The 24,246-nt window shown below is 44.4% G+C and overlaps 1 protein-coding gene across 8 annotated transcripts in view; it reads left to right on the plus strand.

Annotated features, from left to right (window-relative positions):
* LOC124608920 (sodium/potassium-transporting ATPase subunit alpha) overlaps positions 1–24,246 on the plus strand; it is a 634,604-nt gene that overhangs the window by 418,410 nt on the left and 191,948 nt on the right. For 3 of the 8 annotated variants that reach the window (XM_047140030.1, XM_047140028.1, XM_047140029.1), the window contains exon 1: positions 23,352–23,524. The exons of 1 other annotated variant lie outside the window; for it this stretch is intronic. In XM_047140030.1, coding sequence (XP_046995986.1) covers positions 23,510–23,524 — 15 coding nt within the window. In that variant the 5' untranslated portion in view covers positions 23,352–23,509. Of the gene's footprint in view, positions 1–23,350; positions 23,525–24,246 lie in introns of those variants that run through there. 4 more of the 8 variants (XM_047140026.1, XM_047140032.1, XM_047140033.1 and 1 more) reach the window with 3 other exon arrangements.

Consider the following 24,246-nt stretch of genomic DNA (forward strand, 5'->3'; position numbering starts at 1 on the left):
ACATGTTTAGGGCAAACACCTAGTTTGAGAACAACCACCATGAAACAAGGATGATGTTGCAGCTTGCAGTACAAATGCCAGAGCCTCATTATAGCCTTAACCCAAGGCAAGACTAAAGCACACTAGTTTCTCGCTGAATTAAAGTTTCCAAAACAATCCATACAAGCACGATTCCCTTACACGGCAGACGTGCCAACGTTTCCGTTCATACCCCAGCATCAACTAGCGCAACATAAATCTTTGACACATTTCAGATAATATTTTAAAACAACATACTTAAATACCTTTGTTTACCACAAGCCTTAATTAGTTAACAGGTTAGGCTCTGTTACTGATGCCACGCAAATTAGGTAGCAAGTTAAGGTCTACAGTTCTGCTTAGCCATTTAACACGCGTCGTGATGAGGAAAGAAAGAATCCAGCTAATTAATTGAAAGTCACTTCTTGGATTCAATATTTGACGATGCGCTTAAAATCAACAGACAAAGGTGAAGGTCAAGTTTACACTCGCAAGCATCACACGCAGAACACGACCATAAGGTGAACATTAAATAAACTGCTCCTTGTTCAATCATTTACACACCGACGAAACAAATAATCATCACTGAATTACTGCAGATGCCGGAATCTCCAGTTGCTTGCAAATGACGCAAAAAATGGTCAAAACGTCTTACTTTCAGTCAGATGACATCCGTAGGATAGGAGTTTCAGGCCTCATCCCCTTGGATGCACCTGCGACCAAGTCCGTAACATTGGCTGCTATCACGGCTTTAACGATGCACCACACCTGACACGAGTCACGCCAAACCATCAACAAAACGGCGTAGCCTCCTGTACGCTCCCAGACGACCGCAATCAGAGTTCCTCCTCCCGACCGACGCTCTCCCGCAAACACGGAAGGCAGCCGGCCGCAGCAACGCCACAGCGCCCTCTGGCTAGGGTAAGAAAACAGCAGAGCGCGAAGCGGGAATTTCAAAAGGAACGCGCTGTAGACAAGGAGGAAACGCAGAGAATCAACCGCGACATTTCGTCACGGTTCACTAAGGAATAAATCCACGAAGGGTTTCACGGCAAAAAATTGCTGGGAAAACTCGTGTGTATTATCTAAAATAACACCCGTACGAACGGTGGAGTCCTAGCAGGATGCCTTCCTCTCATTTACGATTTGTCATTCGAGACACATTCAAAGTATATTTAATAGCCAACGTATTACTCACTTAGCACAGTTTACAATGCAAATATCCAGTATGCGCATAACACTGATCGACAACTGACTGTAACGTTGTGCTATTGGATAAACTAGTCACACTTCAGTGGTACACAGTCAGGGAGTCAGACATGTATTTAAAGATTTTTATTGCTACTTAAAGACAGTTTTACAAACAGCAGAAATACTTGTGGAAATAAGAATTCCGTAGTTTTAGAATGATTCATAATACCACAATTTCTCATATAGTAGAAAACGTGCCGGAAATAAGAATACGCTTTAAGACAACTCATAATACGGTAATAGTAAACAGAAACAACCTAGGAAGCAACTATAGTAGAGGCTTACAAGGAGCGACAGCCGCTTACAGACGCAAGTCTTAGTTTCCCCGTCCTGGAAACAGCTTCAGTTAGGCCTTCAAACGCTAAATAACGATAATGTAATGACACGTAAATGAAATGTAATCAAATTTACTTTCATGGAGCTGGTATGCTGAAAGACCAAAATTCTTGGACGTCAATCGAAATACGGCGATATCACTAACTGCACAGGATGTGTGGGCAGTATCATTAGAAACAGGGAGTTTACGACTGTCCAATATAGGAACCACTTGCGCAGCACGTCGGTGAAAAAACTGGTTCAAAATGGTTCAAATGGCGCTAAGCACTATGGGACTTAACATCTGAGGTCATCCGTTCCCTAGACTTAGAACTACTTAAACCTAACTAACCTTAGGACGTCACACACATCCATGCCCGAGGCAGAATTCGAACCTGCGACCGTAGCGGTCACGCGGTTCCAGACTGAGCCAACTAGAACCGCTCGGCCACACCGGCCGGCGAAAAAATTGGGAAATGGAAGAAGCTACCAAAGCGCTGCTTGAAGTCATGACACTGGACCTTGTAAGAGCAAACTCCTTTTAATATATGTAATGAACGGTATCGACCAATCTTGTTAGTTCCTACAGTAAAATTTTCAAATTGGAAGGTACAGAGTGTTATATTCTTTTTGCTCAGTGATCCGTTGTCAAAACAGACGATGACAAAATATTCCTCGAAACTCTTCGGGAATGAGCATAGAGTCAGTATTAACATTAAGGAGCAGTCTTTTCTATAGCATGAGTTAATGGCCTCAAGGAGAGGGAAAAGAGTGCAAATCGGTCTGGTCGAAATACTGAGTTGAATCTGACTGGTTATCGACATGTCCACTGTTGTTGAGCCCAAACGTTGTGACCACTACTAGCCGTGGGAGTAGATGCGTCGCTAGTACGTGACGCAGTAAGGAAAACACTAGTTTGGTGAGCATGTTCGTAGCGTTTCTGTTTGCACGTGGGTTTTCCAGTTGCTATGGGTTTATTTATCGTTTGTCATTCTTTATTCGTGGTTTACTGTTGCTGTTTGTGTTTACATATTGTTATTTTGTCTTTTGGAGAGCGAGTGGCGCTGTGGGTGCTAGAAAATAGGATTGCAAGTGGAGAAATCGGAACATTTCTGATATGTTATTCTGTTTGTGTTCAATAGATGGGTGACGGTAGTGGAGGCAGCCAGAAACACATGCGCCGTGTAAGGGGATACGCCATTGGACAGAGCACGGGGAGAAAATGGTTTTAAGGAGGATCGTTTTGACATTAGTGACTCTTGACGTTCAGGAAGACGGTCACGGTTTGATGAAGGTCGCTTAACGCATTAATCCACAATGGTCCACGTCAGTGTACTCTAGAACTGGCAGATATGATGAACTGTGATCATTCCACCATCGTGCGACATTTCCATGCTGTGAGAAAGGTCTAAAAATAGGATTTAAGGGTCTCAAATGCTGTAAGCCAAAATCACAAAAATCAGTGGGTGACCAAATGAGCATCTCTGTTTGCTCTTCATCAGTTAGCTCGGGAACAACACCGACCATTCCTATCCCGTATTGTTACTGGTGACGAGAAACGGTGTCTTTATGCTAACATAAGGAAAAGACAGGAAAGGTTGAGCCCAAACAGAGCCGCAACTGCCTCTGAAAGACCTGCTGGCATCTACAAAAGATAATGTTATGCATCTGGTGGAACATCGGTGGTGTAGTGTACTGCGAACTGCTTCCCCGAGATATAACCATCGCTGCTGACATTCACTGACAACAACTCAAACGTCTAGCAGACGCAATCCAAGAACAACGACTAGGAAGACTGCGTAAAGTGATGTTACCCCAAGATAACACCCGTCTGCATTCTGCTAGACTGACAAAAAACACTATACAGGAGTTGGGTTGGGAAGTCATTCCGCAACTACTTTATTCATCTGATATTGTGCCCTCGAGCACGGGGTCCCGGGTTCGATTCCCGGCGGGGTCAGGGATTTTTCCTGCCTCGAGATGACTGGGTGTTGTTGTGTCGTCTTCCTCATCATCATTCATCCCCATTACGGTCGGAGGAAGGCAATGGCAAACCACCTCCACTAGGACCTTGCCTAGTAAGGCGGCGCGGGTCTCCCGCGTCGCTCCTCTGTAAAGAAGTATGGGACTCATCATCATCATCATCATCATAATTGTGCCCTCAGATTTTCACTTTTTCCGCTCTCTATCGAAAACCGTCAAGGGACTTCCTTCCTGGATGAAAATGCGCTCCGAATATGGCTAGACGAGGTTTTCGCCTCGAAACCAAGTGATTTCTACAGTCTCGGAAACGAGCACCTGTGGAAAGTGGACGAAGGACGTCGAGACCACGAATAGGAGACGAAATGGTGGACGACGGTGCCTTATCACAGAACGTGGAAGTCAAAAACTTTCCCTTTCTGTAAAGCAGGACAGGCGGCCATATAAGGCTGCCGCTGTGGCCGAGCGGTTCTAGGCGCTTCAGTCCGGAACCACGTGACTGCTACGGTCGCAGGTTCGAATCCCGCCTCGGGTATGGATGTGTGTGAGGTCCTTAGGTTAGTTAGGTTTAAGTAGTTCTAAGTTCTGGGGGACTGATGATCTCAGATGTTAAGTTCCATAGCGCTCAGAGCCATTTGAACCATTTGAGCGGCCATATGTGGCAGATCTGACGACACAGAGTATAATGCTGCTGCTGCACAAGTGTTTTGAACACATCGTTCGGTGTACATGGCGAACCATCCATATGTGTTCTCATGTTGGTCCAACGACATCGTCAGCTATGCTTGCAGTGGGCATAGGGCCATCTAGACTGTAGAGTAAATCAACGGAAACCATAATAACTGTGAAATGCTTGAAGATCATTACGGGCCACCTATTTCCAATTATGGTTGATGTGTTTCCTAAATTTGATTATATTCTCCAGCAGGATAACTGTCCGCGTCACAAATCCAGAAACATACTAAAGTTGTTTGAAGAACGTGACATCGAGCTCATGTTGGTGTTTTGGCCACCAAGTTCGCCTTACCTGAACCCTGGAACGCATCTGGGGCACTATCGGCCGCCAGCTGCATGCTCACTCACCACCGCCACTTAATTTGCGGAAATTGCGTGGCCTCTGCTTAGACATTTGGTGCCATATAGCTCCGGAAACCTATAGAGGATTTTTCGAATTCACGACAAGCAGGATTGATGTTGTATTGCGTTCCAGAGGTGGACCAACACACAAGAATATGGTTTTGAGTCATAAGTGTATGGAGCATGTGTGTAACGCCACGCTGATCATCCAAGGACAAATGTAGCGTCTTTGTTCTTGTAACGCAGAGCATTGCCTTACCTGATGCATTTGGTCGCATAATGTACGCCTATATTATTCCCTGCCTAAAAGAATTAACGGGACCTGCTGTAGTGCTTTCTGCTCCTTCTAGCCTAACTCCGTCGAACTTCGTTTGTGCCCAAGGATGTAACAGCAAAAAAATGTATGAACGTGACGCACATGTGGTGTACATCAGAGTATCCACTGCAACATTCGGAATTATTTTCTGTTTTTGTGATTTCTTTTATTTTTAAGTGCCAAGAAGGTTCCCAATTGATAATGTTCGGAGGCGGTTTTATGGATTCAGCGTCTACCTTACAACCAAGGAAACCTCTCCGACGATATTGGTTGGAACGAGGTACTAAATTTGACTTGTAACTGAGCAGTATTTTCCCAGCCAGAGGTGAGTGTTCCTTACGTTATGCGAGTATCTGTTTGTACGTGACAATGAGAAAGTCAGTAACTTGCTCGACAAGATTAAAATGGCCCTGCTGCTACACTTCTGTATGTGTTACTTATTTACTCGTTCGGCATTTTCTGAGGCAATTACCACATTAAATGCTTAGCGAAATACATGAGCTGCAATATTTTTATTGCTCTGCACTCAATTGCAATATTCTTTAAATGGTTCAAATGGCTTTGAGCACTATGGGACTTAACTTCTAAGGTCATCAGTCCCCTAGAACTACTTAAACCTAACTAACCTAAGGACATCACACACATCCATGCCAGAGGCAGGATTCGAACCTGCGACCGTAGCGGTCGCGCGGTTCGTTACTGTTGCTGCTAGAACCGACGGCCACCACGGCCGGCTGCAATTTTCTTTACAAATGTCCTGTTCTCTATATAAATGTTCTTGAGCCGCTCTACGGCTAAGTCAGAGAGCCTGTATGCGTCCTTCAGCTCACCCTCTAAACCAAGCATTTCACACACAAGTAAAAAGTCCACAGATTGGTTTTTCACGCACTCTCGTTCAGGACTGTCCATAGACAACCCAAAGGCGATTCAAAGTTGCCCACAATTTCCTCGGGAAGTTGCATCCTGCGTTCTTCTTGTTGGTGCCATCCACCAAATTTCAGTTCTTATGTCCACTTACAGCCGACAGTCCCTTCCAAGTTGTGTTTTAGTCGAAGCCCTGGAGATATTCGCCGACTTTCCATAAAGATGCGTTTGTTTGTTAGGTGCTGGGTCTTTGTGCATGGGTAGTTCAGGGTTGTCTAGGAGTTTTCTGTATGCTCTTGTAACTAAATGTAATAGCTTCATTTCAGGGAAGTGAAATGATATCCGACTCTAACGTATTACCCAAATTCAGAAATACGAAACGGAAAATTGAAACGCGCGATGTATTCCTGTTGAAACTGACTGGAACGACCTGGGGGTGCAGAACAAGTGTAATGAGGACTTCAGCACTAGTCCTTGTCTACAGCGTGGCTGAATATTGTTCACGAGTCTGGATGGGAATTGCAAAGAAAGCTAAATCGGACGTCCGTATGTGTGATATCTCCATATCGGTAAATGACCTTACGAACACATTTTGTAAGAACTTTTACCCACATCTTTGGAAGCACCAACGGCCTTGCCACAGTGTTTCCACGAACAATACGAGACTGGAATAGAAGAGAGTACTGACAGAGGTACTCAAAGTACACTCCGCCACACACCGTCAGGTGGCTCGCGGAGTATGGATGTAGATGTAGATGTAAGTGGTAACACTGGTTCCCGTCAGATCACCAAAGTTAAGCGCTGTCGGGCTGGACTAGCACTTGGATGGGTGACCATCCGGTCTGCCGAGCGCTGTTGGCAAGTGGGGTGCACTCAGGCCTTGTGAGGCAAACTGAGAGTCTATGCTGTACCTCGAATTACGTGACACAGACCCACAAGCACACTTAGACTAGCATTATAGGCGTGTACCCGAGCTCTTGTAATCTGCATTAGGAAAATGATGCACTGATTCAGATAGAAATACAGTATGACAGTTGTACTGAGAACTGATTATACGTATTTCACAGCCAGCGCAACACTTCGAGACACTCTAAAACCATAGGAACTAGTTGTTAGTTACAGAGACACCATCTGACAAACGGAAAGAAGACGCATAGTGTCTCGCACAGTCATCGATCAGATACAGGTTTTTCATTAATCGAGACCTACTGTCCGCTGTTGGTCCACGCAGGAAGGCAAACGAGAGACGCAGGCGATTTACTTTGCGTCTCGAGAACAGCGAGAACAGAAAACTTCAGGACGGAGAGACTCGGTTTACGTAAGGTCTAGAGAGAAGTACGTTTTTGTTATGGCGTGTATCTAACTGGGGATACGATAATTTCAGTGAATTGTTTCTTGCTGAATAACTGAGAAAGGCTTCAGTAAACCACTGAAGTACCAATTTTTGTCCCACTTAAAAATATGAAGTATGCAACTCCGTGAGACTATTGCGCAGCAGAGCTGGTTCTATTCGAAACCACATCAACTACTTGCCTTTTTTATGACGGTTTTATTGGTTAGTTACTATTATGCGCATTCTAACGATTCTTGTTATGTCTTCTACTTAGTGCTGTCGTATTTCCCGGACCATTCACACGAAACTAACCCTACTCCCACGGTGCCCTTATGTATATGATGGTATACACATTCACCATTCGTCAGTGTAACATAAAATCAGTTGGAAGATGTGGTGACTAACTAAACACGATGAACACTCACAGCTACAGGGTGGAAAAAGTATACTTGACCTGGAGAATATCTCATGCACCTTGGAGATAGCAACCCCGGGTAAGGATTATGTAAGCTGGGTTGCCTGTCTTACAGTTGTAAGTAGGCTGTTACGGTTTTTGTATTGGTAACGCCACGTAGCGCTCGGTATGAAAATCACTGGCTGTGCTGTGTGCAGTCTGTGGCTGGTTTGCATTGTTGTCTGCCATTGTAGTGTTGGGCAGCTGGATGTTAACAGCGCGTAGCGTTGCGCAGTTGGAGGTGAGTCGCCAGCAGTGGTGGATGTGGGGAAGTGAGGTGGCGGATTTTTGAGAGCGGATGATCTGGACGTGTGTCCATCAGAAACAGCACATTTGTAAGAATGGATGCCATGAACTGCTATATATATTATGACTTTTGAACAATATTAAGGTAAATACATTGTTTGTTCTCTATCAAAATCTTTCATTTGCTAACTATACCTATCAGTAGTTAGTGCCTTCAGTAGTTTGAATCTTTTATTTAGCTGGCAGTAGTGGCGCTCGCTGTATTGCAGTAGCTTGAGTAACGAAGATTTTTGTGAGGCAAGTGATTTGTGAAAGGTATAGGTTAATGTTAGTCAGGGCCATTCTTTTGTAGGGATTATTGAAAGTCAGATTCCGTTGCACTAAAAATATTGTGTGTCAGTTTAAACACAGTCATGTATAATTTTTCTAAGGGGACGTTGGCCCTGTTGCGCAATGGATAACGCTTCTGACTGCGTATCAGAAGATTCCAGGTTCGTATCCTGGCAGGATCGCCATATGAAACGTCCCCTTAGAAAAATTATACATGACTGTGTTTAAACTGACACAATATTTTTAGCGCAACGGAATCTGACATTCAATAATCCCTACAAAAGAATGGCCCTGACTAACATTAACCTATACCTTTCACAAATCACTTACCTCACAAAAATCTTCGTTACTCAAGCTACTGCAATACAACGAGTGCCACTACTGCCAGCTAAATAAAAGATTCAAATTACTGAAGGCACTAACTACTGATAGGCATAGTTAGCAAATTAAAGATTTTGATAGAGAACAAACAATGTATTTACCTTAATATTGTTCAAACGTCATAATATATATAGCAGTTCATGACATCCATTCTTACAAATGTACTGTTTCTGATGGGCACACGTCCAGATCATCCGCTCTCAAAAATCCGCCACTCACTTCCCAACATCCACCACTGCTGGCGGCTCATCTCCAACTGCGCAACGCTACGCGCTGTTAACATCCAGCTGCCCAACACTACAGTGGCAGACAACAATGCAAACCAGCCACAGACTGCACACAGCACAGCCAGTGATTTTCATACCGAGCGCTACGTGGCGTTACCAATATAAAAACCTAAACAGCCTACTTACACAGTGAATGAAACAAACAGCAGTCTGATTAAACTGCAGACCAGAGAATGCTCCGGAAACCATCACTTCTAGCGTAGAAGAAAGATTAAGACTCTCTTTAATATAAAAAAAAATTATGGGACTCAGTGAGCAAGAATGTATACTAAATGTCACTAATTCTTTCACTAATATTTCCTTTTGCAGTCTGAATGGATCATACAAAACTAAAACTGTTGGGTAAATGAAAAGTAAAAATGACATTTGCAGGTTCATCAACATTACTAGATAGTTCGTATGCTATATAGTTCTTATCCTACAGAGTAAACATTAAAAGTGATGCAGTTAATTAATTATGTAGGAATTGCTGTGAAGTTTCACATCTCAGAAGTGCAGTCATAGCATAATACCTACAACTCAAGGCCTTTAGCAAAGTGATGTTCTTATGGATGCAATTGAAACTATTTGTAAATTACACGATCAGTTCTCTATTTTTTTGTCACCACGTCAAAGGAAGACCAGTGCTGAAGGAGAAGCTGTACTTTCGAGTCTCCTAAGAAGCGATCCTTAGAACAAATTTATGGATCTTGACAACCCGCGTGATTGGGCTCAGGTTGCTACACAGGCGAACGCTATGGCTGTCCATTAGATACTAGGAAGCGAAAGCCCTGTAGCCTGGAAGGCATTTCCACCTGGTTACTTACCGCGATGGTAAAGAGTTACCAGACACTAGGTAGTATGTCAGCGTTCTGCGCAGCTACATGTCGCAACTTAAAACTCAAATGTTACCATTCTAATTGTAAGTAAATTCGCAACGTCAGATGAAGAAAAGGAATGCTGTTTTGACCGCTGAGGCGCTAAATATAAACTGTAACCCCGAGCTGGACTGACTATCTTTCATATGGCCTACTGGGCTGCTGCAGGATTGTTTTACGTAGTTTCTCACATTTAGTTCACAGACCTGCCTGGGTAGCCGAGCGCGTTAGCACGCCACTTACAGGATTTCGGGAGAAACGCCAGTCCCGGATCGAAACAGCCCGTCGTATTAACGACAAGGATCGGTGTAGGGATGGGAAAAAGCGACCGGTTAAAACCGATACCGGTATTTTAGTTCTGAATAACCCGGTATTTTTCGGTATTTGTTTGGTCTCGGTTATAGCAGGTGTATATATATATACACTCCTGGAAATGGAAAAAAGAACACATTGACACCGGTGTGTCAGACCCACCATACTTGCTCCGGACACTGCGAGAGGGCTGTACAAGCAATGATCACACTCACGGCACAGCGGACACGCCAGGAACCGCGGTGTTGGCCGTCGAATGGCGCTAGCTGCGCAGCATTTGTGCACCGCCGCCGTCAGTGTCAGCCAGTTTGCCGTGGCATCGGAGCTCCATCGCAGTCTTTAACACTGGTAGCATGCCGCGACAGCGTGGACGTGAACCGTATGTGCAGTTGACGGACTTTGAGCGAGGGCGTATAGTGGGCATGCGGGAGGCCGGGTGGACGTACCGCCGAATTGCTCAACACGTGGGGCGTGAGGTCTCCACAGTACATCGATGTTTTCGCCAGTGGTCGGCGGAAGGTGCACGTGCCCGTCGACCTGGGACCGGACCGCAGCGACGCACGGATGCACGCCAAGACCGTAGGATCCTACGCAGTACCGTAGGGGACCGCACCGCCACTTCCCAGCAAATTAGGGACACTGTTGCTCCTGGGGTATCGGCGAGGACCATTCGCAACCGTCTCCATGAAGCTGGGCTACGGTCCCGCACACCGTTAGGCCGTCTTCCGCTCACGCCCCAACATCGTGCAGCCCGCCTCCAGTGGTGTCGCGACAGGCGTGAATGGAGGGACGAATGGAGACGTGTCGTCTTCAGTGATGAGAGTCGCTTCTGCCTTGGTGCCAATGATGGTCGTATGCGTGTTTGGCGCCGTGCAGGTGAGCGCCACAATCAGGACTGCATACGACCGAGGCACACAGGGCCAACACACGGCATCATGGTGTGGGGGGCGATCTCCTACACTGGCCGTACACCACTGGTGATCGTCGAGGGGACACTGAATAGTGCACGGTACATCCAAACCGTCATCGAACCCATCGTTCTACCATTCCTAGACCGGCAAGGGAACTTGCTGTTCCAACAGGACAATGCACGTCCGCATGTATCCCGTGCCACCCAACGTGCTCTAGAAGGTGTAAGTCAACTACCCTGGCCAGCAAGATCTCCGGATCTGTCCCCCATTGAGCATGTTTGGGACTGGATGAAGCGTCGTCTCACGCGGTCTGCACGTCCAGCACGAACGCTGGTCCAACTGAGGCGCCAGGTGGAAATGGCATGGCAAGCCGTTCCACAGGACTACATCCAGCATCTCTTCGATCGTCTCCATGGGAGAATAGCAGCCTGCATTGCTGCGAAAGGTGGATATACACCGTACTAGTGCCGACATTGTGCATGCTCTGTTGCCTGTGCCTATGTGCCTGTGGTTCTGTCAGTGTGATCATGTGATGTATCTGACCCCAGGAATGTGTCAATAAAGTTTCCCCTTCCTGGGACAATGAATTCACGGTGTTCTTATTTCAATTTCCAGGAGTATATATATATATATATACACTCCTGGAAATGGAAAAAAGAACACATTGACACCGGTGTGTCAGACCCACCATACTTGCTCCGGACACTGCGAGAGGGCTGTACAAGCAATGATCACACGCACGGCGCAGCGGACACACCAGGAACCGCGGTGTTGGCCGTCGAATGGCGCTAGCTGCGCAGCATTTGTGCACCGCCGCCGTCAGTGTCAGCCAGTTTGCCGTGGCATACGGAGCTCCATCGCAGTCTTTAACACTGGTAGCATGCCGCGACAGCGTGGACGTGAACCGTATGTGCAGTTGACGGACTTTGAGCGAGGGCGTATAGTGGGCATGCGGGAGGCCGGGTGGACGTACCGCCGAATTGCTCAACACGTGGGGCGTGAGGTCTCCACAGTACATCGATGTTGTCGCCAGTGGTCGGCGGAAGGTGCACGTGCCCGTCGACCTGGGACCGGACCGCAGCGACGCACGGTTGCACGCCAAGACCGTAGGATCCTACGCAGTGCCGTAGGGGACCGCACCGCCACTTCCCAGCAAATTAGGGACACTGTTGCTCCTGGGGTATCGGCGAGGACCATTCGCAACCGTCTCCATGAAGCTGGGCTACGGTCCCGCACACCGTTAGGCCGTCTTCCGCTCACGCCCCAACATCGTGCAGCCCGCCTCCAGTGGTGTCGCGACAGGCGTGAATGGAGGGACGAATGGAGACGTGTCGTCTTCAGCGATGAGAGTCGCTTCTGCCTTGGTGCCAATGATGGTCGTATGCGTGTTTGGCGCCGTGCAGGTGAGCGCCACAATCAGGACTGCATACGACCGAGGCACACAGGACCAACACCCAGCATCATGGTGTGGGGAGCGATCTCCTACACTGGCCGTACACCACTGGTGATCGTCGAGGGGACACTGAATAGTGCACGGTACATCCAAACCGTCATCGAACCCATCGTTCTACCATTCCTAGACCGGCAAGGGAACTTGCTGTTCCAACAGGACAATGCACGTCCGCATGTATCCCGTGCCACCCAACGTGCTCTAGAAGGTGTAAGTCAACTACCCTGGCCAGCAAGATCTCCGGATCTGTCCCCCATTGAGCATGTTTGGGACTGGATGAAGCGTCGTCTCACGCGGTCTGCACGTCCAGCACGAACGCTGGTCCAACTGAGGCGCCAGGTGGAAATGGCATGGCAAGCCGTTCCACAGGACTACATCCAGCATCTCTACGATCGTCTCCATGGGAGAATAGCAGCCTGCATTGCTGCGAAAGGTGTATATACACTGTACTAGTGCCGACATTGTGCATGCTCTGTTGCCTGTGTCTATGTGCCTGTGGTTCTGTCAGTGTGATCATGTGATGTATCTGACCCCAGGAATGTGTCAATAAAGTTTCCCCTTCCTGGGACAATGAATTCACGGTGTTCTTATTTCAATTTCCAGGAGTATATATATATATATATATATATATATATATATATATATATATATATATATATATATATATATATAGGGTGTTACAAAAAGGTACGGCCAAACTTTCAGGAAACATTCCTCACACACAAAGAAAGAAAATATGTTATGTGGACATGTGTCCGGAAACGCTTACTTTCCATGTTAGAGCTCATTTTATTACTTCTCTTCAAATCACATTAATCATGGAATGGAAACACACAGCAACAGAAAGTACGAGGGTGACTTCAAACACTATGTTACAGGAAATGTTCAAAATGTCCTCCGTTAGCGAGGATACATGCATCCACCCTCCGTCGCATGGAATCCCTGATGCGTTGATGCAGCCCTGGAGAATGGCGTATTGTATCACAGCCGTCCACAATACGAGCACGAAGAGTCTCTACATTTGGAACCGGGGTTGCGTAGACAAGAGGTTTCAAATGCCCCCATAAATGAAAGTCAGGAGGGTTGAGGTCAGGAAAGCGTGGAGGCCATGGAATTGGTCCGCCCCTACCAATCCATCGGTCACCGAATCTGTTGTTGAGAAGCGTACGAACACTTCGACTGAAATGTGCAGGAGCTCCATCGTGCATGAACCACATGTTGTGTCGTACTTGTAAAGGCACATGTTCTAGCAGCACAGGTAGAGTATGCCGTATGAAATCATGGCGGTGAATCGAGGAAGTACAGTACATACTGACGAAACTAAAATGAGCTCTAACATGGAAATTAAGCGTTTCTGGACACATGTCCACATAACATCTTCTCTTTATTTGTGTGTGAGGAATGTTTCCTGAAAGTTTGGCCGTACCTTTTTGTAACACTCTATATATATATATACATATAGACTGTAGTAGGAAGTTCTGTTCCTTCTGCAAGACTGATATCGTCTTTGAATGATAGTGATGGAAAGAACCAACTTATAGATCTACACATCGAGTATTTATGACAATATTGGGCCATAAATATTGGCCAAAGGATTAATTCACTATCGAAGTTTTAACTATTGCCGTGTAATTGCTTCTGGTAAATGCTGTGTTTTGTCTTCCATGTTGATTGTTCATTTGAGTTTTCTGAAAGAGCATTTTCCATTTTGTCAAAGAAAGTCAACTGTATTCAAATTCCTATTAAAAAAAGCATATATATAGCAGAGCCTTCATTCGAAATAATTAGGTAATCTTGTATCCCCCCTACAGTCACTGAACGACTATATCTTCCAGTACACCACAGCATCGTCAGCAAACAGCCACAGATTGCCGCTGACCCTGTCTGCAAGATCCTTTATGTATACTGAAAATAACAGCGGTCCTCTCACACTTCCCCGGGCCACTCCCGAGTAGGTGAATACGGGGCTGGTACCCACGTACCATCTAAGACACACGATTCGAAAACGTTTTGACACTTTCACGTAGAGTAACAGTAGACGCAGATAGATAGGGTACTCAAATACTGCACTGGGGGAGATGGTGAAGGGGGTGGCGACATATAGGGCATCCAGCCTCCCTCTACCACCTTCATTGCCAAATCCAGAATATCATGCCGACTTCGTGAAGATACAGGATAAGACCAGGAAAAAGAAGAAGAAAAGATGACGTGTGGTTCTTGCAAAACAGAGATCAAAAGAGTCATAGATTTCTGTCTCCACTAGTTGGCACTATGATGGATTCTCGTGACGTTTTGATTATCACCTGGAAACAAATGAAAATGTATCCATGAAATTTGTGACGGTTCTTCTCTTCAAATTCACCGTTCAATTCGATAAATTTTTCTGTTAATGGATGACTTGTCGCAGAAGATGGTTGTAGAAGCATTTCAGGAAAACTTACACCCCATAAGTTTGAAAATGCTTACTAGGCAATGGTTCCCTTCACCTGAGGAGATTAGAAGTGACTGGGTGACATGACAGGAGAATACGGGGGTGAGGTAAAATATGATATCCCACAGATGAATTATGTGTGACAGCGTCGGGTGCGGAGTGAGCCGGGGCGTCTTCACCTTGACAGACCCCGTAACCTACTCAGGATTTTTCGATAGTATGAAGTTGTGAAGGTTTGCCCCTAACGAGCATAATGCATTAGCACCACACCAGCAAACGCTTTCTCAGTGATGGGTGTGTTTTTGCCTTTTTCGGATGTGGTGAATCCACAGTTCACACGGCTTGCTGTCCTCCCTTCTCTCAAGGTTACAGTGATACACGCAGCACTTGTCCATGGTGTTAGGTAGCTAAGGAAGTCATTTGGATTGGCCTGACACATCTGGAACATTTCCGCTGTTGCCTCAATCGGCGGTCTTTTGGAATTGGTGCGAATGGTCGCGGAAACCAGTGGGTGACGACCTACGCAATGTTCAAATGTGCAAGTGTTCAGAACTGATCCACCACCGATTTCCTCTTTTACCACTATCGACTCGATTGCGATACGCTGGTCTTAGATTAATAGGGTTCCACTTCTCTCGCGATTGCCGGTTCTTCAAGGAGAGAAGGTCTGCCAATTCGTTCTTCGTCATTTAGACCACACTGTAAGCGTCTGCGCCACCTGAGCGTTGTGGCTTATGATGGTGCGCTGCTGTCGTACATTTCCACCATCTCAGCATGGGTTGTTGCAGCAAATATCGAAAATCAGTTAGGGCAGTATCACGTTATCAATGGGCTGCGCCATTTTGCTTTGATTCCTTTAGCGGTGTGCTGAGGTACTGCAGCAATGGAATTTCAATGCGCACCAGGACGGCAGTGGTCAAGGTGGTGCTCCACGTTCTTAGTGGTCGCCACGGCGTGTGGTGTTAAGAGATTGTGCTTGTTGGGGGAAACTGTCACAGGAACACGCTTCCGAAATCTTCTGACAAGGCTATGCGCTCCTTTGGGCTATCCCATTTTTCCTCAACCCCGCATTCTCCTGATAGTGCACCTATTGCGTGGCAGGCATTTCCAGAACGACCACGACGTGTTTCTCGAAATGGGACGTTTCATGAAGAGCCAAAACGCAAACTTCTATAACCAAGTTTTGCGCAAAGTCATCCATCGTTGAGAAAAAAGTGTATTAGTTAATTACATGTTTCATAGTTCATTTGGAACGACATTTTTTATCGAAATGATGAGGAACGAGTCAGTTTACAGGCTATGTATGCATGACTAATGTTAATAATAATGAACGCATTATTTTTTTAGTCTTACTCCTGCAACTATACTTAAAAACAGGTTCTTTTACTGTATAACGATTTTTAATTAGAAATTCGGCAATGTGCGGCTGGTCCCGGCGGAGGTTCGAGTCCTCCCTCGGGCATGGGTGTGTGTGTTTGTCCTTAGGATAATTTAGGTTAAGTACTGTGTAAGCTTAGGGACTGATGACCTTAGCAGTTAAGTCCCATAAGAATTCGCACACATTTGAACATTTTTTGAAATTCGGCAATGAAATAGGAGTTGACCAGGAGAAATAATTTTAAGCTAGATTTAAAACTTTTTTCGCTACCTGTCAGACTTTTTATGTTATTGGGAAAATGAGGAAAAATCATTTTTTCTGCTTATCGAACTCCTTTCTGAGCCATTGACAGTTTTAATAAAGGGTGACAAACGACATTTATCGCCCTAGTGTTGTAGGTATGGACATCACTGTTCTTCTCAAATTGTGATCAATTATTTATGACGAATTTCATTAGCGAATACATGTATTGTGACAGCGCAGTTAAATGCCTCGCTCCTTGGAGAGGTACCAGTGATGCCCGTGAGTGAACACCACATAATATTCTTACTGATCGCTTTTTTGCAACCAGTATTTTCTTTATAACTGATGAGTTACCCCAGATAATCATACCACAAGACATTATTGACGGGATATATGCAAATATGTCAGGAGGTTGATTTTGATTCGTTTTTATCCAAGATCAGCTGAACTTAATTGTTTGAGAGGCTCTGTAATATGCTTCTTCCAATTTAAGTTTTCATCAATATGTACACCCAAAAATTTGGGGCATTCTTCCCTGTTTACTGATCCCTGCTCATGTGCTACAGCCGGCCGCAGTGGCCGAGCGGGTCTAGGCGCTTCAGTACGGAATTGCACTGCTGCTACGGTTGAAGGTTCTAATTCTGCTTCGGGCATGGATGTGTGTGATGTCCTTAGGTTAGGTTTAAGTAGTTCTAAGTCTAGGGGACTGATGCCCTCAGATGTTAAGTTCCATAGTGCTTAGAGCCATTTGAACCATGTACTACGCAGTGTTGGTATGACTCTATGTATTGTACAAAACTGAAAACAGTGTGGGTTTTTTTCAAAATTTAGTGAGAGTCCATAATTCTGAGAATCACTTTATTGTCCTTTGGAAAATATCATCTGCCCTCTTCTTTTTTTTATTTCTCTCTAATGGTATTTATTTCATAGTTATATTGTCTGCAGAAGTACCACTTGCCTGTTGAATGTTACGTAACGTAAAGGTCATTGACATATACAAAGAACAGGAGTGGATTCAAAATTGAACCCTTTGAGACTCCGTTTGTGATGTCTCCCCAGTCACTAAGATTTTCTACCTTTCCAACATTGTCTGAATCATTCAGCATTCAGCATTCTGTTTGTTAAGTATGATTCAAACCAACTGTGTATGAAACCATTAATTACATAAAATTTTAGGTTTTATAAGAGAGTAACATCATTTACACAATCAAACGCCCTAGAAAGATCACAAAAAACACCAGCTGGCTATATTTTATTATTTAATGCTTGGTGAGTGAAACTATAAACAGTATAACAGCAACACTTCTGGAATTCAAACTGTGACGTGCTAAGTAAATTGTTTCCACTTAAGTATGAGACTACTCTTGAGTATATTACTTTTTCGAATATTTTGGAAAAGGATGTCAATAAGGAAATTTGACAATAACTGTTTAAGTCTGCCTTATTATCTTTCTTATAAAGATGTTTAACATTTGCATATTTTAAACTGCCTGGAAAAACTCCTGATGCCAGTGACGCAAAGCACATATCATCAAGGGCATTACTTATTAAGTTGGAATAACTTTTCAGAATTCTGTTTGAAACTCCATAAACACCACATGAACTTTTTTTTTTAGAATTTTCATAATTCTGTCCATTTCAGTGAAAGATGTTGGTGGTAAGTTTTGTGGAATGACGTTTTTAATATACACTCTTCCTTTTCAAGGACTAACATTAGCAAGAAGTTTCGTGCCACCATCAGTCAGATGCTTTTCGGTAGCTTCGCCTCCTCACTTCACACTCGGACTATCTGAGTTTCCTCGGCTTTGCTTCCCCTTTCACAAACGTCAAACCAATCAGCTTTTTTGCAGTAGTTCGTCCATAATGCTCCTCTGGACGGTGTCCAACGCTGTGATTACTTTTCACGTTATAACGATCGATTAGTTTATTTGATAAAAGGGGGATCTCACTACCAAGTTGCAATATTTTTCTCATTCTATCGTTCCTGACGTGAACCAATACTCGTTTCCTAAAGTCCATCTCAAATGTTAGCAACCTGCCTCTGTAACTCCACATGCTTATGTGACAACCATGTGTCGTTGCTCTGCACATTGATCTCGCAAGGAAGAGAGATTGTTTGACGGATAGCTAGTTTATTATATCTTGCTTACTGCCTCACAGTACTATTGTACCATCGCAGTTGCTAAAATCTCTTTAGCACGGCAAGGACGTCCGAAAGCATGTGACATGCGTTTGCACAAATTTCCACAGACATAATCATGAGTCTCATGTTAATCTCGTTTGTAGTCATCAACTATTCTCTACCAAACAGAACGGGAGATAAAGAACAGCCGTCTGTGAGTATCGCGGAAGATATTGTGATAACTACGTCATCGAATTGACAAAAAGCTCAATGTTTTCTAGTCTGCTTTCTCTCTCTCTCTCTCTCTCTCTCTCTCTCTCACACACACACACACACACACACACACACACACACACACACACACACACACTCTTCCTCTCTCTCTCTCTCTCTCTCTCTCTCTCTCTCTCTCTCTCTCTTTTCATCAACTCTTAGGCTTCAACTGCAGATTTATACTTCATTTTCTTTCCCACTTTTTGTCACTCATAGAAGTGCCAATCGTCCATTTAACTTCGATTCTCTCTTTGCCTGCGAACATAGATCAGGGCCTCTGATTCTAGGTAGACATAATTTCATTCCATTTGATACATCAGAAGGTATTCTTATTTCGTACTTCTGGTACACGAGCTTGTATCCGGGTTGGCCTCTAAGGGATTCAATCTCTGCAACATAGCATTACCACTGGGCTTACCAAGAGGACTCTTTCTGTACACTGAAGAAACTCACGAATCGTGTGCGGAAGGGACAGACCGTACAATGTTGCCTCATATGTTATGAAACTTCGCGTGAGAGCTCAGTATCCGTAGAACATCAGATTAAAGGAAGGCACTGAAAGTCCACGGAGAACGACAACGCGCGCGATATCTCGTCGACTACGTTTCCTACTGGAAATACTGAGCAAGCTAAACTGTAATGTGTCTGTAGAAAGTCTTGATTACCTCGAGCTAAAGTCACGAGATTTTCCGCCTCATACAAGATTCGTGAGGTCAAAGCCAGACCATATTTCTGTAAGTCGTAAAAATAGTGCTTCGCAGCTGCAACGACAATATCGTTTTAATCAAATGGTTCAAATGGCTCTGAGCACTATGCGACTTAACTTCTGAGGTCATCAGTCGCCTAGAACTTTGAACTAATTAAACCTAACTAACCTAAGGACATCACACACATCCATGGCCGAGGCAGGATTCGAACCTGCGACCGTAGCGGTCGCGCGGTGCCAGACTGTAGCCCCTAGAACCGCTCGGCCACTCCGACCGGCTCGTTTTAATGAGTTAGTACATCCAGGAGAACACCTGTAATGTTATTTCCAGTGCAGAGACGTCAGTAAATGGATATTTAGTTCCAAGGTAGTACTGACCACGAACTGTGCACTTCCTGACCTTATTTCTGGTAATCTCATAGGTAAATAATCTGACCACGCGATCGCTATATTGATACACTATTCTGTGCAGCATAGTACTCCCTAATTTCTATCTGCAGAAATATTTTGTGTTTACGAGAAATAAAATCGTTCCATTGATGCGATAACTACGTTGATACGTTAGTCTACCTTCATACGCCGCTGAGTTGCCAGTTGACATGTCCAACGAAATCAAGGACTTGTTAGCTCCCATATCTTGATATATCCTCTGTTATAGTTGTATGTACATGAAATTGCCTGCACAACAGCATAATTAAAAAGATCCTGGATTTCTGAGGAACACCGACATTAAAAATGCGTGAGCTGATAACAAGTTATTTGTCTATACTTGGAACTGAAAAGAGGATGAAGATGTAAATGAAGAAACTGAAGGTATGATTCCAGCCATTAAGTGGACAGGAAGGCGTAGCACCTAGCGTGAGGAAAGGATCTGTTTAAAATCGTTACTAGATCAAGGTAATCAGGTAGGTACGATGTGTGCTGAGTCATTCATATGCAACTGCCTTAATCCAGACTCAAGCTGTCGACGGAAAACACTGTACAGGTAGATAATGTGGAAATATCTACTAAATATAACTGTAAGCGTTGTATGTATCACTACGTTTACTGGAATTTGTGATCGATTATTACTCTCATTTTAAGGGAGGCGGATTACAGCTGCTTTTCCTTGTCCTTCTGTAACATAACTAACTGATTAGAGGAAAGTATGTGCGGGTAGAGATACATAACATTTTACCAAATTTTTGTAATTACCTCAAAACGAAGCATTCCACCTCAATAAGTTTGTTCTGAATATGTGCTGTGGGACATTCAGATAACTATCATCCATGTCACTAAAGCAGTTTAAAGCACAGCGCCTACCATTCACGTTCTATTGAAAACGACATCTCATTGTCAATGACAGAGACATACGCTCTACAGCGGAATCCTTCGTCCTCAAGACGAAGTTAAGCGGCGCCGTCTTTGTTTCGTGAACAACGGTCGATTATTCCCTCCTTTGTGTGGAAGCAAAACCCACGTTACACAACTAAATTATGACGACGACAGCGAATGATGTTCTCTGTTACTAGAATGCGCAGTGTCTTGTCACTCTGCAAGAGACTGTGCGATGTCTGGAGAATGGATCGACTGGTTCCTGGAACGAGAGGAGGAAGCAGCACGCGAGACACTCGTTTGTGGTTGACCTCGAGTGGTTCTTTTTTTTTTTTTTCCTAGCGCGCTACTGGCATCTAATATCACTCCTCGCACCAGTATGCGAACAGCTTGGAAGTACCTATGTTCAGCATTCCCACGGCGAGTGAAATTTCTACTTGAGAATAAGTAATGCTATAACTAAATTATCTAAGAGGCTCCTCCGTAATTTGAAGTTTTATGTTTGCTCTTTTCTGGAGGGATTTCGCCACAAGGCTAGTTACAGATAGGTCCTGTACCAGGATTTTCAAACGAATTATTTAACTCGAGAGGGATGTTCGACGTACGTGATGTCTCTGCGAGGGGAATCCCCGTCGCTTCTAGAGATTAAAAAATTCTCCGTTTGGCAGCCACTTAATTCTATTCTCGGGATAGCGCGAGAAACGCTTTGTACGAACACGTAATAACGCCTAACCGGAGAATAAACGCGTAATAACTGAACCTGTGATTCTGGCTGGGTTAGTGAAGTTAACCGGAAAACAAATTTTCACAGTGTCGGGAATACTTACAGAATTAGTGATGACAAGATTGTTTGTTAGAGCGAGGAAGGAGAAGAAACGGGGACATCACACAAAACATATGGAAGAATTTGACGATTCCAAGTTTATAGAAAAATTTCGTACTACTATTACTTTTCGATCTCATGCTTGGGAAACTGGAGCATATGAATGAAATGTGAGACTAGTTCCTAACATACAACTTTTTGCTTATTTGATATTGGTACTGCGTAAATCAGGTACATAAAAACGATCGTATCTGCCAAAACAGTCTCTCTTATTTGGCGTGTATTAAAACTTCTGCAATATTAGATAGATCTATTTCGTTTTATCTAGCAGACAATAGGAAAATAGACGTAATCATATCGAGAAACCTCACCAATCTTGGGCACTATGCGTATTAACAGCTTTTTCAGTATTAGACAACGACATTTTGATTTTTCATTTAGCAAAACGTTTGACAAACTTTGATGAAATAATAGATTCTTTCGCAGAAAGGAAAGCACTCCATGTAAAGCTGTAGCAAGATTCGAGAGAAAAAAGTGCAAGTTATGTGTCTATATTTGGAACTGAAAAAAGGACAAAGAGGGAAAGAGTTCTTATTCTCCCGGTCATAAATAAACCCACCCAGTACTAATTGCGAGCTTTTTTTTTTTTTTTTAAAGAGGGGGTAAGATGTCAAACCGGCTGATTGGAAGCAGAAGAGGCTTGATGGCTTTCATTACAGAATATACACATTTGAGTTCCACATAACGAAGTACAGTGAGTGTGCTATAAGAATGCTATATGAAGATGAGTGGCGCTGCACTTTGGCACACTTAACACCAAATAACATATCGAACTTTTCCTCGAACATATTCGTTTTAAATACCGGTACCAAACTCTTCAGAGAGAAGTGCACTACAAAATGAACATATTTTTGAAAAATAGATTTTTTTTTAATTTTCTAACGTTTTATTTCAAACTCTGGAGGGGGAGGGGGCGCCACTATCATGTTCTTGCCCCGGCTCGGAAATACCGTAGATTCGTTGCTGCTGGTGCTGAATTGCAACGGCTGACGGTGTGAAATACGAAAATGGAACAGGAAAGCGATACAAATTACCTTACTGATAAGGTACAATTAAAATGAAGAAATTTTAACACAATACGCTGAAGTATTTGCACACGATCCATATCAGACGAACACGACGGTAAAAGACTTAGTGTGAAATGTATGTTGCAATGTTATCTGGCCAGATTTCCATCCATGAACCGCGTAATCCTCCACGTCCAGCATTTCGTCTTAGTTTGAGTACTGGGCGCTTTACAATACTCTTCGAACGGGAGGTGTAGAACTGAACGAAATTCCACGCTGAAGCGGTAAGATTCACATTCATTAAAGGTTTTCAGCTTCACGCACACGTTTAGGCAAGAAGCAGATAAACGAAAGCAGAAAGCAGGCAGAAGACACTAGAGCGGGAAAAAAGGCACGGTGTCAAGCCGATACATCAGACATCCGTGCAGAATTGCAGTGAGCTTACAGATAAACGTGTGGCTGCTGCGCTATCTGCAGGAAGCTCCAGCGCGAAAGACCGCCGCCGAATCGGGGCTACCGAGAACACCCGAATGCTTCCGGCGACAGCCGAATAGCGGCGGCCATTGCCGTGACGCAGTGTGACGTCAACGTCGGATAGCTCCCGCTCAATAAAGTGGACTTGTCGCAGGGTCTCAGTTCTCGCCTGGGAGCAGGGCGGTACAGTTTAGTGAGTGCAGCCAGAGAACATCGGACAGACACCTCGGGACGCAGAAGGAGTAAAGTTCTTACGATAGTGCCTGTGCCCAGCGCCTGGGACAAACAACAGCAACATGCCTGCCGATAAGGTTAGTCGCCATAGCTGCCTAGGAGCAAGGCCTGTGTGATCGTCGGACATCCTGCAGAACTGCAAGTTGGATGCCAGCAGTAAAAAGTGTTCCGATGCGTATTTGTTCCCTCCCTGCTCTAGACGCTTTGTGTTGCAGTCCAGAATAGCTTCGAATGTAGAGCTAAATATGAGATAATGCTTTTCTGTGTAGCGACGTTATTTTGAGGTTAGATTCTGCGATGTGTAGTAGAACATAGGCAAGAAGTCGGCAGCTCAGCGTTTCCTGCTGTATCAGAGCCAGCTGAGGAGCAAACTACGTTCAACATCCCCAGCTTCAGGCTGGAAGCTTTGATTGTCTTCTTTTCGAAGTCGAGAAGATTTACAGCACTGTGGTAAAAGTTCAAAATTTCATTGCATTATTAAGTATGCCTGTGAACACTTTTACGTAAAACTACTGACGTGAAAGGCGGTAAGTTCAGTGTGTCGTGCGATGGGCAAAAAGTTTGTTTTCGTGAGTGTAACATCTCAGTAGTCTCTTAGACGATATGGCATAGTAGGCACTTTTTTTTATCACAGTAAATGTCTTACAGAACTAGCAGCTTCAAGACGAAGGTGCGCCTGCGAGATGTGTTCCCACTAACATCAGGTACACTGTTTCAAAAAGTAAAGTACCGCAATTTTTGCGACTTTGCCAAGAGAAAGCGGAATTAAACTGTTTTTCTTCCCCATATAATCGCTCAC

Source organism: Schistocerca americana, chromosome 1, assembly GCF_021461395.2.
Source record: "Schistocerca americana isolate TAMUIC-IGC-003095 chromosome 1, iqSchAmer2.1, whole genome shotgun sequence".
Classification (NCBI taxonomy): Eukaryota; Metazoa; Arthropoda; class Insecta; order Orthoptera; family Acrididae; genus Schistocerca; species Schistocerca americana.